Genomic DNA, 16,541 nt, shown 5'->3' on the forward strand with positions numbered 1-16,541 from the left:
AAAAAAAAAAAAAAAAACCAAAAAAACATATATCAAACAATTTTCTTATTATAGTCCCTGAGAAGAATCTTTACCCTAAATTTAAATCTGTGAACCTGATCCCCTTTCCTTCAGCTCCAGGAGGTGCCACACAGCAACGGGTGAGGCGAGGCGGGCAGGGTGGCATGAACTCTTTGTTGCTAGGCAACCATTAAAGCTAAAGAGGCAGCCACTGGTGCCACTGGGCCCTCTGTGTGGGCTTCCAAGGGGTGCTCCTGCTCAAATGGCAATGACAAACAGCACTGAGTGATGCTTGATTGTCGGGAAGCAAAGACTACACTTGATTGCGGCTTCCGCTGAGATCGACAGCAGGAAACGAACAAAACAAAAAAAAAAAAAAAAAAAAAAAAGTGTAGGTTTCAAAAAGCCACACAACTGACTTGTAGAAGAAGATCCCTGACAAGATAACTTACAGAACAAAGACATGTGATGCATCTTTAAAATGCTCTTGGAAGAGGAACACAGTGTAAGCAAGTTTGACACTGGCTAAATCATACAATAAATAACATTGGCATGCTTTGTTAAATACACCTGCATATGAAACGTACTTCCCTATTTCACTCCTTCCCACGTAAAAACTTCCCATGTGCAAAACCGGAAGAAAAAAATATACAAACAAAAAAAAATGTTTAAAAAGGAGGGAGTCCGTTACGGTGGGGAAAGTAGTACATCTGATGATTGTGGCACCTCTTAAAATCTCCAGTTCACATCTAGAGGGATTTGCCTTGACCTCTCCCAGCTAGACGTACTGCCTTCCAACTCGGGTTCAAATAACGTAAGAGTGTAGGACACACAGCATGGGTGCAGATCAAGTGAGCAGAGCGTTTTTTTTTTTGGTGTTCCTGACTCCATGCACCGTGACTGTGTTTCCAGTGTTGTTAAAGTGACGCTGCGTCCAGTTTTTAAATACCTCCTGCTCGGTCCCAGTGTTGCATTCTGCCAGTGATGCAAATACCAGTGTAAAGTTGGCACAGCACTCCGGGGCACGTTTCGAACCCAGTCACCTTTGTTCCAGTCAGCACCAAAATCGCGTGTCCTCTGGTGAGCATTCAATCCAAGGATGAGGATCACTTGCTGAACACCAGTCCATCAGAACAACCGTTTAGTGCTACCTAACGGCTGCCGCCAGCTTTGGGAATTCGAAAATGGGTGGTGCTTTATTCAGTCGAGTGGCGAAATTCAGTTGCTGCTACGCCGTATCTGTATATCTGTCTGTCTGCATTACTAAGCGACAGCCGGGTGGGGCGACCCATATCAGCATTCCACAAAGCAGTAAGGTCTTTCTGGATTGCATCTGCACAACGACTCACTGTCCAGCCATCCAGTCGGAAAAAAGAAAAGTGAAGATGATGAGGCCTCAGATTGTTCCTATATCATGGTCAGTCTTACAGTAGGAGAGTGGCAGAAGTGGAGTGCCCACTTCTGTCCCAAGTCCTTCTGGGAATGGGGGCGAATGTGCTGATGCAACAAGTTGCGAAGCTCCATTCTCGAGTAAATTCAGGAGTCTATGTTGTGCAATAACCATGGCGATGACCTTACCACAAGGATGCATGTAAGAGACATTTTTAAGAAGCTTTGGGTGGGTGGGGGTTTATGCAAGCGCTTCAGTCCCACATGGCCAACGTGCTAAAGGGTCTAAAGGTGTGTGTGTGTATGTGTGTGTGTAGTGGCAGTGCCTGGGGATAAATGCCACCTTCTGTGCCAGGCATTTCTTCTTAGGGGTTTGATTGGGGTTTTGGTGGTCCATGTCCAGCATGATCAGCACTGGGTGGTCTCAGCACAGCCAGCGTCCGGCCCCCTGTGATCGCTTCCTGCGCCGCTTACACAGGCAGTAGATGGGAAACGCAAAAAGACCTGCAAAAAAACCAAAAACAACTCAAAAGCAGAAAACACGTGCACTCGAACAGTCAAAAACCACGCAACACCACAAAACCATCTGATGACCTTGACATTAACAGAAGTGAATTGGCATTATTTATTTCATTTTTACCAAATCCCTTTATCTAATCGGTTATTATTGCACTGTACACACACCCCATCCAGATGCAATCATTTCAGTGATATTTTGTATAACAATTATATTTAAGAGTGACTTCCTAATCGTCTTCAGTTTTCCTAAAGCATATAACATGCACAGCATGAAATAATCGCCATTCATCCATCTACTCATTTTTAAGGTCGCTATTCCAGATCTGGGACACCTTCCACCTAGAGCCTATGCAAGCAGAGTTTGGGTTCAAATGAAGTGCAGGCCCTGGATGGCAGTCAATATCAGTATAAATCCGTACAAAACCTGCACAGAGGATAAGACTGTATGTCATGGTCGGTGGAGCCCCAATCCCTTTTCAGACATCAGTCAGAACATTCATCATTATCAGAACATTTCATCATTTTAATCAGGTCACATGATCCTGGCATCCAATATAGGTACATATTACGTCGCTTATTGTGTTACGGAAATCTAATAAGTGAACTGGAAATATCAACAGGGGGACAAAGGAACCATTTACCAGCCGACAGTAACTGGTTTGATTTGCATTTTATTTTGCAATTGGCAATTGCTGTAAACAACTGCGGCCCGGTCCCGGCATGTCAACGCACTTCTGTAATTCATTGATGAGTAGCAACATCAGAAATGGTGCACAATTTCCCACAAGGTCAGCCACCTGACTCGCTGACCTCTAGAACCATGACAACAGAAGCATACGTGGAGTCTTACCAATGACGAGAGCGAGAGCGCCGACCACCACCACCAGCACGATGAGCACCGGAGCCACGATCAGTTTACTCACTGTGGATACACACACACATTTACAAATTCTACTGCAATCATCTGGAATGAGGAGGAACATTAATTATTTTGCAGTGAAAATCAACATAACCATATTGCATTTACTTTCCATCAATGAATAATACACAGAGACGCTCAAACATATAAATTACACAAAATTACTACACTGGACATGTAAATGGAAACAGTAAATTTCACTTCTGCACCCCCTTCGTGACGCATTTCTATCCTGCGGGGCGGGATTTTATAGCCGGGAAAACGCTGCAGGGTTGCCAGTGTTTGATTAAATCTGCCGTGATCATGTGCGTGACTGAATCGACATCCTGGAGCCTGTAGGCCTTGGAAGGACCATAAGAGAAGGTTTACGAACACAGCTTCTCAGAAGGAGCATCGTCACGCCGTCTTCATATTGGCTTTAGGGTCTGTGTAAGTCCTGAATAAGCACTACATAATGTGGCAGCAGACGACACAAACACAACACTCCCCGACGAGCCAAGACACACCAGACGCCGCTCCCAACACAACACTTCGTCTGAACGAGGTCAGACGGCATCAATCAAATAAATCCCAACCAACACAAAGACTGACGTTGGTTTGATGTCCTTTGCCGGTATGCATTTGTTTGCACGTCTTTTATTACAACACTGGAACGATCTTTTATTCTGGTACTAAAGAACACTCCAGGCTTCCAGGATATTCCACGGTTTCCCGTTAGAAAAACGTTATGGTGTAAGCTCCTGTTCTGAACGTGTTACGGCATGAGATATTAGTAGAGCGCAGTATTTCATGGTATAGTACTACACCTACACCACCGATTACATGTTAATTGTGTGCATGTAAAATTATTATTTTTTTTTAACGGGTGTTTCGTTTAGCTTCCGTGAAACTGAACTAAGCCATTCTACCTTGGCACATGACATGCGGACCGTAAGATCGAGTAAAGAAGAAGAATAATAAAGAGATGCATCAGAGTTTGTCGTCCCGGGATTCCTCATGCAGGCGGGTGCAGTGGTGGCCTAGCGGTGAAGGAAGCTGGCCCCGGCAGTGGGCAATTTCACTGTGTCCACCGTGTGCTGTGCTGCTGTGTATCACATGTGACAATCACTTCACATTAATTTATTTCTGGTTCAGAACTAACCGCATAAAAAAATGCCCTTACTTAGCTGTTCCTGATTCCAACGTATACCATGTTCTGAAATTGAAGTACATTCAAAATTTTATAAAAACTATTGGTTTACATCAAGAAGGCAGCTGCTGTAAATACGGACGGACAAAACCGAAATTTGCATTTTGGTCACATGCATTTTTGTTTTATGGTACGTAGATGTACTTCAGACACTTACTGCAGACGGACCCCCGGACCAGCCGGCGCAGGTGGGGCTTTTCGGGCAGGTAGCGGTACTTGCAGCCAAAAACACTCAGGTTGGAGGTGTGGTCACCGAAGAAGCGCAGGTGCCGGTATTTCTCCCCGCAGCGGTAACAGAAATTTGTGTTGCACTGGGTGCAGGTCATGTGATCACAGCCCTCGGTCCTCTGAATGTGAATCTGTGGAAGATATGGAAATTTCATGAAATAATATTACCAAACATTGGTCAGGGACACAATGGTAGTAAGTGGGATTTGAACCTGGGTCTTCTGGTTCATAGGCGAGTGTGTTACCCACTAGGCTACTACCACCCCGATTGAATAAGTTAAAAGCTGTCGTGTCTCTAATATAATGATTTGGAGCTGATTAAGAATCTGGATGCTCAGTCGTCCTTTGCGTAAAACAGGAAAAAACTGAAAAGATTGACAGATTGTTTCAACTCTCTAAATTCTCCAACATGGATCAAAAGGAAGATCAGAAATCTACAAAACAATCTGATCGGTAATTAAACAGTACAACACAGATCGGTACAAACAGCACAACGAGTCACGTGGCTGACCTTGTGGGAAATTGTGCACCATTTCTGATGTTGCTACTCATGAATGAATTACAGAAGTGCGTTGACATGCCGGGACCGGGCCGCAGTTGTTTACAGCAATTGCCAATTGCAAAATAAAATGCAAATCAAACCAGTTACTGTCGGCTGGTAAATGGTTTCTTTCATGTACCCTATTTAAATAAAACCTAAGCTAATCAAGCAATACTTAATGAAATGAAATATTAAATGCATAATTTCCCAATCTGGCAACAGCATGCTCTGGATAAGGGCGTCTGATAAATGCAATCAATGTAAAATGTCCATTTGAATGAAATTTGTATATATGGACAGTCACATTTCAAAAACGTCTAGTTTCTCAGCATTGTCATATCAGATGTTTTGCCCTTCCTGTGAAAGCTAGACTCAGATTGGCTTAAGAACCAACCCAAGGATGTGTGTTAACAATGAGTGACAAAAACTAAGTGGAAGTGCCAGGCGCCACTGGAACACCCCCCAGCCCTACAAAAGCGCTAAAAATACTGAGTGCACACCTCATCACTAATTCACCAGCGAGGTATGAAAGCTCTCGGCAGAGCACTCAGCCAAGCGCGGCTTTCGCTCCATAAAGTCGCCCACTCGCACCGGCTCGCGAGGCATTTACAGCCTAAACAAATTAGCCACCGAGCTGGGCAGAGCAGCCTGTCCACATCTCTCAGCATTATGCCAGATCTTCATGCCGCCGTGAATCCTGCTACCATAGGACTTTCTACCTTTTTTTTTTTTTTTTTATATCTCTTCTTTAAAGGCCGGCTGCTGGCGGGACGGCCAGCCAAACCCTCGAGACGCCCGAACCCTGCTGTGCTGACTCAAGCTGGCACAGCGTTATGATTTCCCATCCAGAGAATAAACATTATACTGAAATGTAAAAGAGCAGGGAAGGAGGAACAGAACCAAAACCCTAAAGAAAAATCTAAATGGCACGACCTTGTTTGACCCTACACTGCAACCAGATTTTGACCTATTCATGCACTGGAATTTAAAATGCAGCCTCCGGAATTTGGACCAGGGGCGTCCAGAGGACGGCGCTTCACACCTTGCAGCGCGGACACTTCTGAGCATTCCTCTGGCCGTGCTCGATGACGCTGGCCCAGTGACGCAGCAACTTGTCGCCCTTCCTGTAATCTCGACACTTCAGGCCTTCGTGCCAGGGGGCGTGGCACTTGAAGCACCACACAAACTGGCATTTGCTGCAAAGGATCTGCAAGAGGACGTGGTCGAGACGTGAGATCATGAGGTACGAGCATGCAGGCGCGCTGCTTTCTTAGTTCATACTGGAATATTCATTCTAATCTGTTTAACATGTAACTGTACATGATTATTATAATGACTTATTAAATACATGTATGATTGCCACGACTCAACACATTACAATCAAAAAAGCACCAATTATGTTTCCACATTTACATGAAGAACGCTGCTTATTAGAGTGAGTGCAGAGACGTGCGCTGCACTTCCAGGAATCGGCAACCTGTGCAAATCTCTTCCAATCAGAAAATCAATAGCCATTTTAGAACCTGCAGTTATCCAACCCCCCTCGCTAATGTTACCGCTACCTGAGCACAAAAGCTGAGATCGCAAAGAGCAGACGTATACGCTTAGGTATAAGCACTCAACTGGACGGTGGGGAAAAGCAGAAAAAAAATTATAAAAATAAAGCACACACACTATACAGTATACAGAAATAAAAGCAAAAGAAATCCATCAAGGACAAGGACTATATAAGAAGTTGTGACTATATACCCCTTCCTTTCAAGGCCTTTTGCCTACCTTGTATCTCTGCTCGGAGCGGCTGGACCCGTGGTGACCTCTGCCCTTCAGAGAGGTGAACAGGTTGCATTGGGGGCAGGGCTTGGTGCTGGCGTCCAGGCGACTCAGCTCCAGGAAGTACTTGTACTTGGCCACGTCCTCGCTGGCCAGGTGCGCCACCACCATGCTCTCTTCCAGGTAGCCACTGCACTCGGTGATGGGGCAAACCATGTCCGCCCGGCCGACAAGAACCTGGCAACACACGCACACAAGTTAATAAAATAAAATAAAAATCTAGAACCTTGAACAAAAAAAAAAAAAAAAAAAAAAAACAGCACAAAAACTAGGGGGGGGGATGAAGAAATGAATTCAGAAACACATTGTTGTGATGCCTATCAATAATCTGGAACTGAGAATCAATGTTCAACATTTTACAATATTGGTTCATCGAAAACATTCCTCAGTAGCCAGTTTCAAAAGGGTCTGAGCAAACTAAGATAATTCCCAATTCACGCACTGACATTTTTGCTGGGCAACATACTAATATAATACTTGTAGCCATGATAATGCACTATTTGCATCAATGCAGTACAGATATATAATTTATCCAGTACAGACGAATGTGCATCACTCATTAATCCAGGAATTGTTGTAACATCACATCTCTTTATTAAAATTTAAAAATTCAAGCACAAATTACATGCAAATGACTCTGACGTGATGATTATGTTTCAAGTGATTTTTGACAAATTTTGACAAACTCTTCAGTTCCCCATCCTCAGAAGTCTGTGGCAACAGAAAAAAATGAGTGTAGGTAAACCTCTAACCCTATAAACCCCTAAAGTCACATCCAACAAACTATGTGCATATATACACACCCGTGTGTGTGTGTGTGTGTGTGTGACATGCCTTACTTCAACCAAACAACTCTAACCACAAATACTTATAAGATTACTGCTTTTTATATTAACCAAAAACTAATAACCCCCAGGACAGCAGCTTTTTTAGGATTAGCCCATGAACCACTGGTGTGTTTCAGAGGGCATGTGGGGCCTAAGGGGATAACTTTTGGATGGATTTTCAGATTATTAATGAGCTAAATGCATAGGCAAACATCTTAATGCCCTGTGACCTTTCTATGTCAGGATTCCATCTGCTTACACCTTTAAGTACATATTTACTGTAATACTGATATAATTCCCAATACGATTTTAACACCAAAACAGACTGGAAGCACTGTAGGAATGGCTAAATGATGACCTGCTGAAAGTGGGCGTGGCCTCCGAAAACAGAAACGCCCTCATGCCAAGTCAGAACCACAGTAAATGAGCAAATACTATTCACTATTCAGGTTGTCTTTGCATCCACAGAGGCAAAGACAGTTCCCCAAGGTGTCCAGTCTCAACAACCGAGACTATCAATAACCATTTCAGGACAAAACTAACATCTTGTTTCAACAGTGTTTATTAACATAAAAGTAACAAAAAATCATTGCCTAATGCATTGTATTTTATTTTATTATTTTTTTTAGAAAGAACACCATTGCAAACGGATCGAAATGGGGCAGTGGTGGCACCGTCACCACACACTGCTGTGTGTCTGCCTGTCGTGGCTGCCCTACTGCTCACCAAGGGTGATGGTTAAAAGCAGAGGACACATTTTGCTGTGTCACCATGTGCTCTGCTGCAGTGTATCACAATAACAATCACTTCACTTTCACTTTCATCTGATGCCTCACATACAGTGAGAAATGAAAACATCTGTCCCAAGACGGAGTGATTGACAGCTCCATGGCGGCATGGAGACAAAAGGGGGGTCTGTTTGCCCCAGCAAGCAGTTAACAGCAGCAACAGCAGTTACTAATGATGTCATCCATAAGTGAAACACGTGTGATTTCCCTGCATGGCTGGACATAATATTAACTAATATTCATTCCAGCAGATTCTTCACCACATCAGGACGTTGCCGTTCATCTACCTGAACCTTCTGCAACTTCACGCCACCTTGGAGTGACTCTCCTTCTTGACTCACATCACCAATCTTTCCCGCTAATGTACATTCCTTCTCTACAGTATCAGACGGATCCGCTCTTACCAAGCTAAAGAACTTCCTGCTTAGAGGATACTAAGACGAACGTGGAACTTTTTTTTACAGTCCATACTTCATACAGTGCATGCGCAACGCGTTGATACTGCCATAAAAAATAAACCGAATAGGCCTCAACTGGAAGGATTTAATTTTCAGTAGAATTTTTAATTTTTTTTTTTTAAAGCACATCTTTTATTTGCCCCTCTGTACGTATTGCTTCAGTAGCTCCAGGTTTTTGTAAAAATATTATGGCCATACTAATTTGCTGCGTACTCCTGGGTATGAGAAAGAAAACCCAGATGGTTTTTGCAAGAGAGCACGTAGCGCACGCCGCTTCCAGGCTAGAAACAGAATCGTCCGTGGAGCGTACTTTAAATAGTTCACATTCTTACTTAAACCTGAGCTGTACGTCATACACGCACCTATACGCGTACGGAATTGCGTTTACCGGCGGGTCTGCGGGTGGCTGGCGGCACACACCGGCCCTCGGGAGTCATGGGACTATGATTAACCCACCGCAACCGCCGGCACAAGCTGCATTTGACCTCGGGTGACCCCCCCCCCCACTGCAGGAAGGCTCTCTCGCGTCGGGTCACAAGCTCATGAAACCTGCAGAACAGGCTACAAAGCAGCAGCACAGCGCAAAACAAAAAAACTGAGGAGGAGGAGGAGGTCTTCCATGACGCCAGCGCTGGAGTGGAGAAACCGAGCCTCTGGTCGCTGTACGCCTGTTAACAACCACGTCCGATTATATCTGCACATGCTCGCATTCGCCTCGCAACTGCATACACCACATTTACATTTACGGCATTTATCAGACACCCTTATCCAGAGCGACTTACAATGAGTAGTTACAGGGACAGTCCCCCCCCTGGAGCAGTTTATGGCTAAGTGTCTTGCTCAGGGACACCATGGTAGTAAGTGGGATTTGAACCTGGGTCTTCTGGTTCATAGGCGAGTGTGTTACCCACTAGGCTACTACCACCCTGAACAGAACAGAACACCAAACAGAAATATATATTAAAGGTGTTGGAATAAAAAAATAATATTCACTAACAAAACATTTCATTAACAAGTTAAAGTCATTTTGGGGATTTCAACAATCTTAAGCGAAGACATCAGTTAGACAATTAAGTAATTTGGACAAAATGTCACATTGGCTTTTCCGTATTTACTTGGTTCTAGTAATAGGAAACCAGGGATAAAGAAAAGGAACTCCCTGTAGCTACTGATTGAAAGCCGCTCTGGATAAGGGCGTCTGATAAATATCACAAGTGTAAATGTTTCCATTGATTGCACATAAATGAGTCACGGCATGCAAAGGTCAAAGTTCAACAATATTCAATCTTGACCGTGGAGTCTGCAGAGGCTTGTGGAGCTGAGAAGCTCCTCAGATGCACATCCCATAGAAAACTCTTTCGGTCTGTGAAGGTCATTAAGGTCATCAGTTGACCAAACCAGTCACGGCGACGGAAAACTGGGCTACTCAGGCTATACAAATGGAACCTCGAAATGTAAAAAGGGGGTTTTGTGATTTAGTAGATTCAAACACAAACACGCACATATATTCATGTACACTGAACCTGCCTATCATTTAATAAGAAAACTCAGCCTGAAAACAGGCTTGAACAGGATTGAGGCACCAAGGGATCATTAATGCAAAAACAAACCACAGTAAAAATAAAAAGTGTGTGGCATGTGTGTTTTTTTATTATATAGGAGCCTGAGGACAATAAAGAGAATCCTACAAATTATTATTATGAGATGGCAGCACATGTTCTGTACACTTGGCATTTAAGTGAATCACTCAGCCAATGCAAGTGGGGGGAAAGGCTGGAGTTACAATGACATTTTTTTTTTTTTGCTCTTCAACCACTTAGGGCAGATTGCAAAGATCTTGTAGTCTATTTCCATCCTTTCATAGCATTTCTGCTCCATCTTCAGTTTCGAACCCGACTGGTGCCGAAGTGCAGGCCTACAGGCCTGAATCCCATAAATAAGAATAAACTGGAAGGTTCAGACATGATCCAGAAGCCACGAGAAGCTCCTCTGATCGTCAGAAGACCATCGCTCAGCAACTCTGCATCGATTACACGACACCAGCTTCCACGGCATTCAGGCTGCTGTAACGTTCTGCAAACGTTCTCCCTGCAAACGTTTCTCCCCCCCCCCGAATCTACTTTTAATGCAAAGATGCCCAATCGTCCCACTAATCTTTCCATCGAGAGGAAGAAGGACTTTACGTCAAAGAAGTACCGCGAGGACAGGTTCAACAAGCGGCGTGTCTTCATTGTCAATAAGCACTCAAGCACAGAGGAGAGGGAGGTTTACCGGAGACGGCGAGAAACCATCGGTGGATCTGGCGAAAGGAGGGGGGGTGCGGCTCATCACGTTCACCCCTCGCGCCCGTCCCTCAAAGAAGCTTTCTGTTGACACCAGGCCAGCTGGGGCAGGGTTGGCAGCTTTCACGCCGACCCCACAGAGGCCATAAGAGCCAGCGGGGCCATTTCCATGTGCGAGGTGACGCGTTTCAGAGATCTTTAACGCGGTAGATGTGTCGCATTTCCGAGGCTACGTCTTCACACGTTCTTCACAGGCCACGCGCTTTTTAAGCTTCAGCCCCTGAGCATTGTAAAATGAGACGGCCGGGCCCGCGGCTGCTTCCTTATTTGCGTCACCGGCTGTCGCCGGTGAGCATCTTGGGACACGCTGGCACCCTTAATGGCCACAATAGACAGAGGCTTTGAAAAGCTGCTTATTTGTCTGTTCTTCAGTCTGCTCTCTGATCCTTCTGTGGAAAATCGTACGACCGCAAGATGATCGTACGACCGCTAATTTGAAGAAAAATGTGACTATCTGGGGTTTAATTGCAAAAGCACTTGTACACCAGGAGATGCAGGACCACCAGAGACTCGTCCCACTGCAGAACGGGTCTGTCTGACCAGGAGTATTATGTGAAGTGAAGTGATTGTCACATGTGATACACAGCAGCACAGCACACGGGGCACACAGTGAAATTTGCCCTTGGTGAGCAGTGGGCAGCCATGACAGGCGCCCGGGGAGCAGCGTGTGGGGACGGTGCCTTGCTCAGTGGCACCTTCTGATTACGGGTCCGCTTCTTCACCCGCTAGGCCACCGCTGCCAAGATGGAGGGACATAGGACGAGCTTCTATCCTCAGGCCATAAGACACTTTTAAACGTTTACAAGGATAAAAACGGAACGGTCCACATTTCCACGCTGTTCAGAACTTGGAATGAAATATAAGTCCGTCCACCTCACACCCAACTGAGGGCACATTTCACTGCGTTTTTGTGCCTGTATAACCGTATCCGGCGAACAAAGAACAATGAATCTTTTCATCAGACGCGTATCACGTAGTTACGTGGTCGGTCCCCCAGGAGACACTCTGGGACATGGTGGTAGTAAGTGGGGTTTGAACCTGGGTCTTCTGGTTCACAGGCGAGCGTGTTACCACCACTTCTTACGACAGCACCAGTGTAAGTGCTACCAGGGTGGTAGTAGCCTAGTGTGTAACACACTCGCCTATGAACCAGAAGACCCAGGTTCAAACCCCACTTACTACCATTGTGTCCCTGAGCAAGACACTTAACCCTGAGTGTCTCCAGGGGGGGGACTGTCCCCGTAACTACTGATTGTAAGTCGCTCTGGATAAGGGCGTCTGGTAAATGCTGTAAATGTAAAATATTCACCGTAACGGAGGTACGAACGGAACTGCGGTGCGACAGTCTCTGTAATTAAGGGGTCGTCGTCGAGCTCGGTGATTAAGAATGAACTACACGACCCAGACACGACGGGAAAACGGCGGCACGCTCCGCCCGGGGGTCCGAGGGCCGCGCACAAAGACGGGAAGCGCGCTGTCCCGGGACGGTGGGCGCAGTGGGCAGAAGAAAGGGCAGGAAACCCATCGCTTCCACAAACAAGGAACAATGAGCGCAGCCCGGGCCCGGAGACACAATGGACTGGGACGAGGACGCGTCATTCCCGCCAGCCGCCCACGAGAGGTGACGGCCCGTCTAGACCCGGCCCGCTGCTGGAGGCAAAGCCCCCGCGGACAAAATATGTAAAAAAATATATGTTTACACATATGTTTGCATTTGCGGGAATAACACGGCGCCTCCATATAATGGTTCTCTCTCTGGAGGGAATGTGCACGTTCCCAACAAACCAGGGATCTAGGAGTCACAAAGGGAAGTGACTGTTGCCGTGAAACACTGCAGCACAGCACGCGGTGCACCCAGCGTGAGTGCACTAGAGCGTATTCGCCGTTTGGCTTGAACGGAGGTACGAACGGAACCGTGCGGCGCGAGTGCCTGCGTCTTGGCGGCCGGCGTCACGCGACAACTGTGACGGGATCCCTCCGCCCCGCGCGCCTGCTGCAGGAGCGGCCGGGAGACGTAATTAAGGGGTCGTCGTCAATTAATTAATTAATTAATTACACGCACAACACCACCCTCCCCGACTCCAGAAGGGTGGTAGTAGCCTAGTGTGTAACAACCAGGTTCAAACCCCACTTACTACCATTGTGTCCCTGAGCAAAACAATTAACCCTGAGTGTCTCCGGGGGGGGGACTGTCCCTGTAAATACTGACTGTAGTCGCTCTGGATAAATGCTGTAAATGTAAATCTACACGGTGACACAACGAGACGTGTCCTCTGCTTTTAACCATCGCCCCTGGCGAGCAGTGTGTGGGGGGACGGGACCCTGACCCTCAGTGGGGACCTGAATCGAGGCAGTGGTGGCCTAGCGGTTAAGGAAGCGGCCCCGTAATCAGAAGGTTGCCGGTTCGAATCCCGATTCGCCAAGGTGCCACAGAGCAAAGCACCGTCCCCACACACTGCTCCCCGGGCGCCTGTCATGGCCGCCCACTGTTCACTCAGGGTGATGGGTTAAATGCAGAGGACAAATTTCACTGTGTGCACCGCGTGCTGTGCATCACATGTGACAGTCACTTCACTTTGAATCCGCTTCCTTGCGAGGTAGGGCCCCCGCGTTACCTGCGAGCTGATGTATCGCTTCAGACACTCCTCACACACGGCCTTCCCGCAGCAGCGCAGCGGCCTCATGCGCCGGTCCTCCAGGCAGATGCGGCAGCTCAGCAGGACGGACAGCGCGTAGTCCGGGCCGTAGAAGTTGCCCAGGTCCCTGAGAGCCAGGGGCTCCGGGCCGGGCTCGGGCTCCGACCCGCGTCCCGCCGCCGTCCCGTCCGGCACCGGCCTTTTGTAGTTGTCGTTGGCGATGCAGTAGACCGTGCAGTAGACGTGCTCCTCCAGCCGGCCCACTTCTGGTTCTGGTTCCTTGAGCGCGTCCGGAGTTCGGGCCGGAGACGGAGCGCCGGTCTCCCGGCGGTCCCGGGCAAAATCAGTGCTCGGCGCGCCAACTTCGCCGGGGACCTCGGGCGAACCGCTCGGGGCGTCCTCGTCGCGTCCGCTGCCGAAACGAGGCATGTTCCGGCCGCCAGGCTTCACCGCGACGCGTTCATCTTCCATCGCGGCCGCATGCTGCCGATTCTGGCCGAACTCGCCGACAAAAGAACGGCAGAGTAACTCTCCGGGACTACTTCCGGGTCTTCATACTGTAAATAAACACACACACACTTTATCCCAAGACGAGTCGCGGCATCGTCACACGATCAAATATTCCCACAAACAGGATCGGACGAGCGGCGGGGAAGGACGTAAAAAAACACGCACCGGGACAAGTTCGTAAATCCGCGACGTGCGGAGTTTTTTTTTCCTCTTTCCCCAGAGCCAGCTGATCAGCCGCAATTACCGCGGAGTGCAGAATACAGGCGCGCTTCAAAACGCGCAAATCAATATGTGGGGGGGCATATACTAGGGGGTTTACGCGGCCTGGTGTTGTTCGCGTCGACGCATAGAAGGAAACTGTACTAGCACCACGACCAAATTCTGCTTCAAGATTAAACACATTACTTTAAATATTTGTGTATTTGCTTACTTTATTTGATTTGATTGTGAAGTCACTAATTATTTAAGAGCGACAGCGCACATTAATAACCGTGTCCCCAGGGGCACCCTATGGGGGGCGCTCCAGAAGTAAGGGGTCGATGGCCTTTTGTTAAGGGCCATTGTGTGGAGCCATGGTGTGGAATGTGTCGAGTTTGGTGGCAGGAGAATATCATCTCTGCTTTTTGCAGATGATGTCGTCCTCCTAGCTTCATCAGGCTCTGACCTTCAGCTCTTGTTGGTAGGTTCGCATGCCGAGTGTGAAGCGGCTGGGATGAGGATCAGCACCTCAAAATCTGAGACCATGGTTTCTCGACCAGAAAAGGGTGGCTCACCTGCCTCAAGTGGAGGAGTTTAAGAATCTCGGGGTCTTGTTCACGAGTGAGGGAAGAAGGGAGCAGGAGATCGACCGGCGGGTTAGGGCAGCATCTGCAGTGATACGGACGCTCTCGATTTACTGGTCAATCTACATCCCAATCCTCACCTATGGTCATGAGCTTTGGGTAATGACCGCAAGAACTCGATCGCGGATACGAGCAGTCGAAATGAGTTTCCTCCATAGGGTGGCCGGGCGCACCCACACTTAGGGTGAGGAGCTCGGACATTCGTGAGGAACCGCTGCTCCTCCACATCGAAAGGAGCCAGTTGATGTGGTTCGGGTATCTGGTCAGGATGCCTCCTGGACGCCTCCCTGGGGAGGTGTTTCGGGTATGTCCTGCCGGCAGGAGGCCCCCGGGTCGACCCAGGACACGCTGGAGAAATTACATCTCCAGTCTGGTCTGGGAACGCCTTGGGGTCCTGCCGGAGGAGCTGGTGGAGGTGGCTGGGAAGAGGTCTGTCTGGGATTCCCTACTTGTAATGCTGCCCCCCTAACCCGGAGCCGGATAAGCGGAGGAAGACGAGGACGAGTGAGACGAGTGTACATTACAAATTACTGTTAATGAGGATCTGTTGGATTTTGATCTGTTGTCTCATGTTGGATTTTTAAACAAACTAATACAATCACTAGTCACAAGTAATACTTATAGATAATACATACCAACAATCCAAACCCACATTTATTCTCCTCCTCCTTCCTCACTCACACATTCTTGTATACATATCTTTGACTGGAGGACCCAGAGGAAACCCACGCTAACACAGGGAGAGCAAGTTATCTCAAGGCTCGAACCAGGATTTGAACAATGAGGACACATTGCCTGCCATTATTATTTTTTAAAAATGTATTTATTATTTTCATTATTATTATGTTAAATTGTTTGTACAGCTTCTGCTAACAGTGTTGCACTGCTGAAACTTTAATTTATCTTGACAGTGACACTCAAGTATAAATTGCACAGTATACTAGGATGCAAATTGTATCTATGAATCTTGATTCTGTGATTGTTGTTGCTAAGCACATTATTAAAATAGTTTTAGAATAATTTAGCATGCCATTATGGTACCTGTTATCAGTTATCATTATCTGTCACAAATGGTAATGAAGGGAATTAGTTCTAAAAACATGGAGTAAACATTTCACCCTGCTAATGTTATCTGTCTTATAGCCCTGTACAATAAAATAACAGCAAGACTGGTCCAGTGCTGTGATTGGTCCAGTGATTTGTAAGATCAATAATTGTGGCACAAATCTTATATCCATTTAATTCACTTAATTTACTTGTTCAGTGTATTTTATTAGTTAACAAACCTAAAGCATTGTTTTCCGATGAAGGTGCAGGAACTGTTCAAACACTAGGTGGGAGTAGAATACCAAAGGAAAATTACTCAAAGTGGACAATTAAATGCTCACGTAGTGTTTAGAGTAGCCAAAGACCAAATGCCATAAAATATAAATTGTGCTGAAATCCACAGGAAATCGCAGCTTTTGTTACTGACATCCAAAATTGCCTCCAACCACATTTCACTGAAATGAGTTGCAGATGAA

The 16,541-nt window shown here is 46.8% G+C and overlaps 1 protein-coding gene across 2 annotated transcripts; it reads right to left on the reverse strand.

The window, feature by feature from the left end:
- Window positions 1–404: 404 nt before the first annotated feature.
- Window positions 405–14,411, reverse strand: rnf217 (ring finger protein 217). 2 transcript variants are annotated; one of them, XM_029002884.1, is made up of 8 exons: window positions 14,342–14,411; window positions 13,646–14,223; window positions 6,562–6,792; window positions 5,828–5,992; window positions 4,174–4,375; window positions 3,990–4,022; window positions 2,759–2,830; window positions 405–1,893 (listed from the first exon to the last, which is right to left on the reverse strand). In XM_029002884.1, exons 2-8 carry the CDS (start codon window positions 14,135–14,137, stop codon window positions 1,814–1,816), a joined length of 1,275 nt encoding a protein of 424 aa, XP_028858717.1. In that variant the 5' UTR covers window positions 14,138–14,223; window positions 14,342–14,411; the 3' UTR covers window positions 405–1,813. The 2 variants fall into 2 exon arrangements, with proteins under 2 accessions (XP_028858717.1, XP_028858718.1); XM_029002885.1 differs by lacking the exon at window positions 3,990–4,022 and having other exon boundaries at window positions 406–1,893.
- Between the last annotated feature and the right edge of the window lie 2,130 nt (window positions 14,412–16,541).

Source organism: Denticeps clupeoides, chromosome 14, assembly GCF_900700375.1.
Source record: "Denticeps clupeoides chromosome 14, fDenClu1.1, whole genome shotgun sequence".
NCBI lineage: Eukaryota > Metazoa > Chordata > Actinopteri > Clupeiformes > Denticipitidae > Denticeps > Denticeps clupeoides.

Bases quoted from the DNA above. Each gene is read 5' to 3' on its own strand.
- rnf217 (XM_029002884.1), bottom strand. From the start codon at position 14,137: ATGGAAGATGAACGCGTCGCGGTGAAGCCTGGCGGCCGGAACATGCCT. The intron at 6,793-13,645 runs GTAACGCGGGGG...GTGTGTTGCCAG, and splicing joins AGCGATACATCAGCTCGCAG to GTTCTTGTCGGCCGGGCGGA. The intron at 2,831-3,989 runs GTAAGGGCATTT...GTGTATCCACAG, and splicing joins TTGGAATCAGGAACAGCTAA to TGAGTAAACTGATCGTGGCT.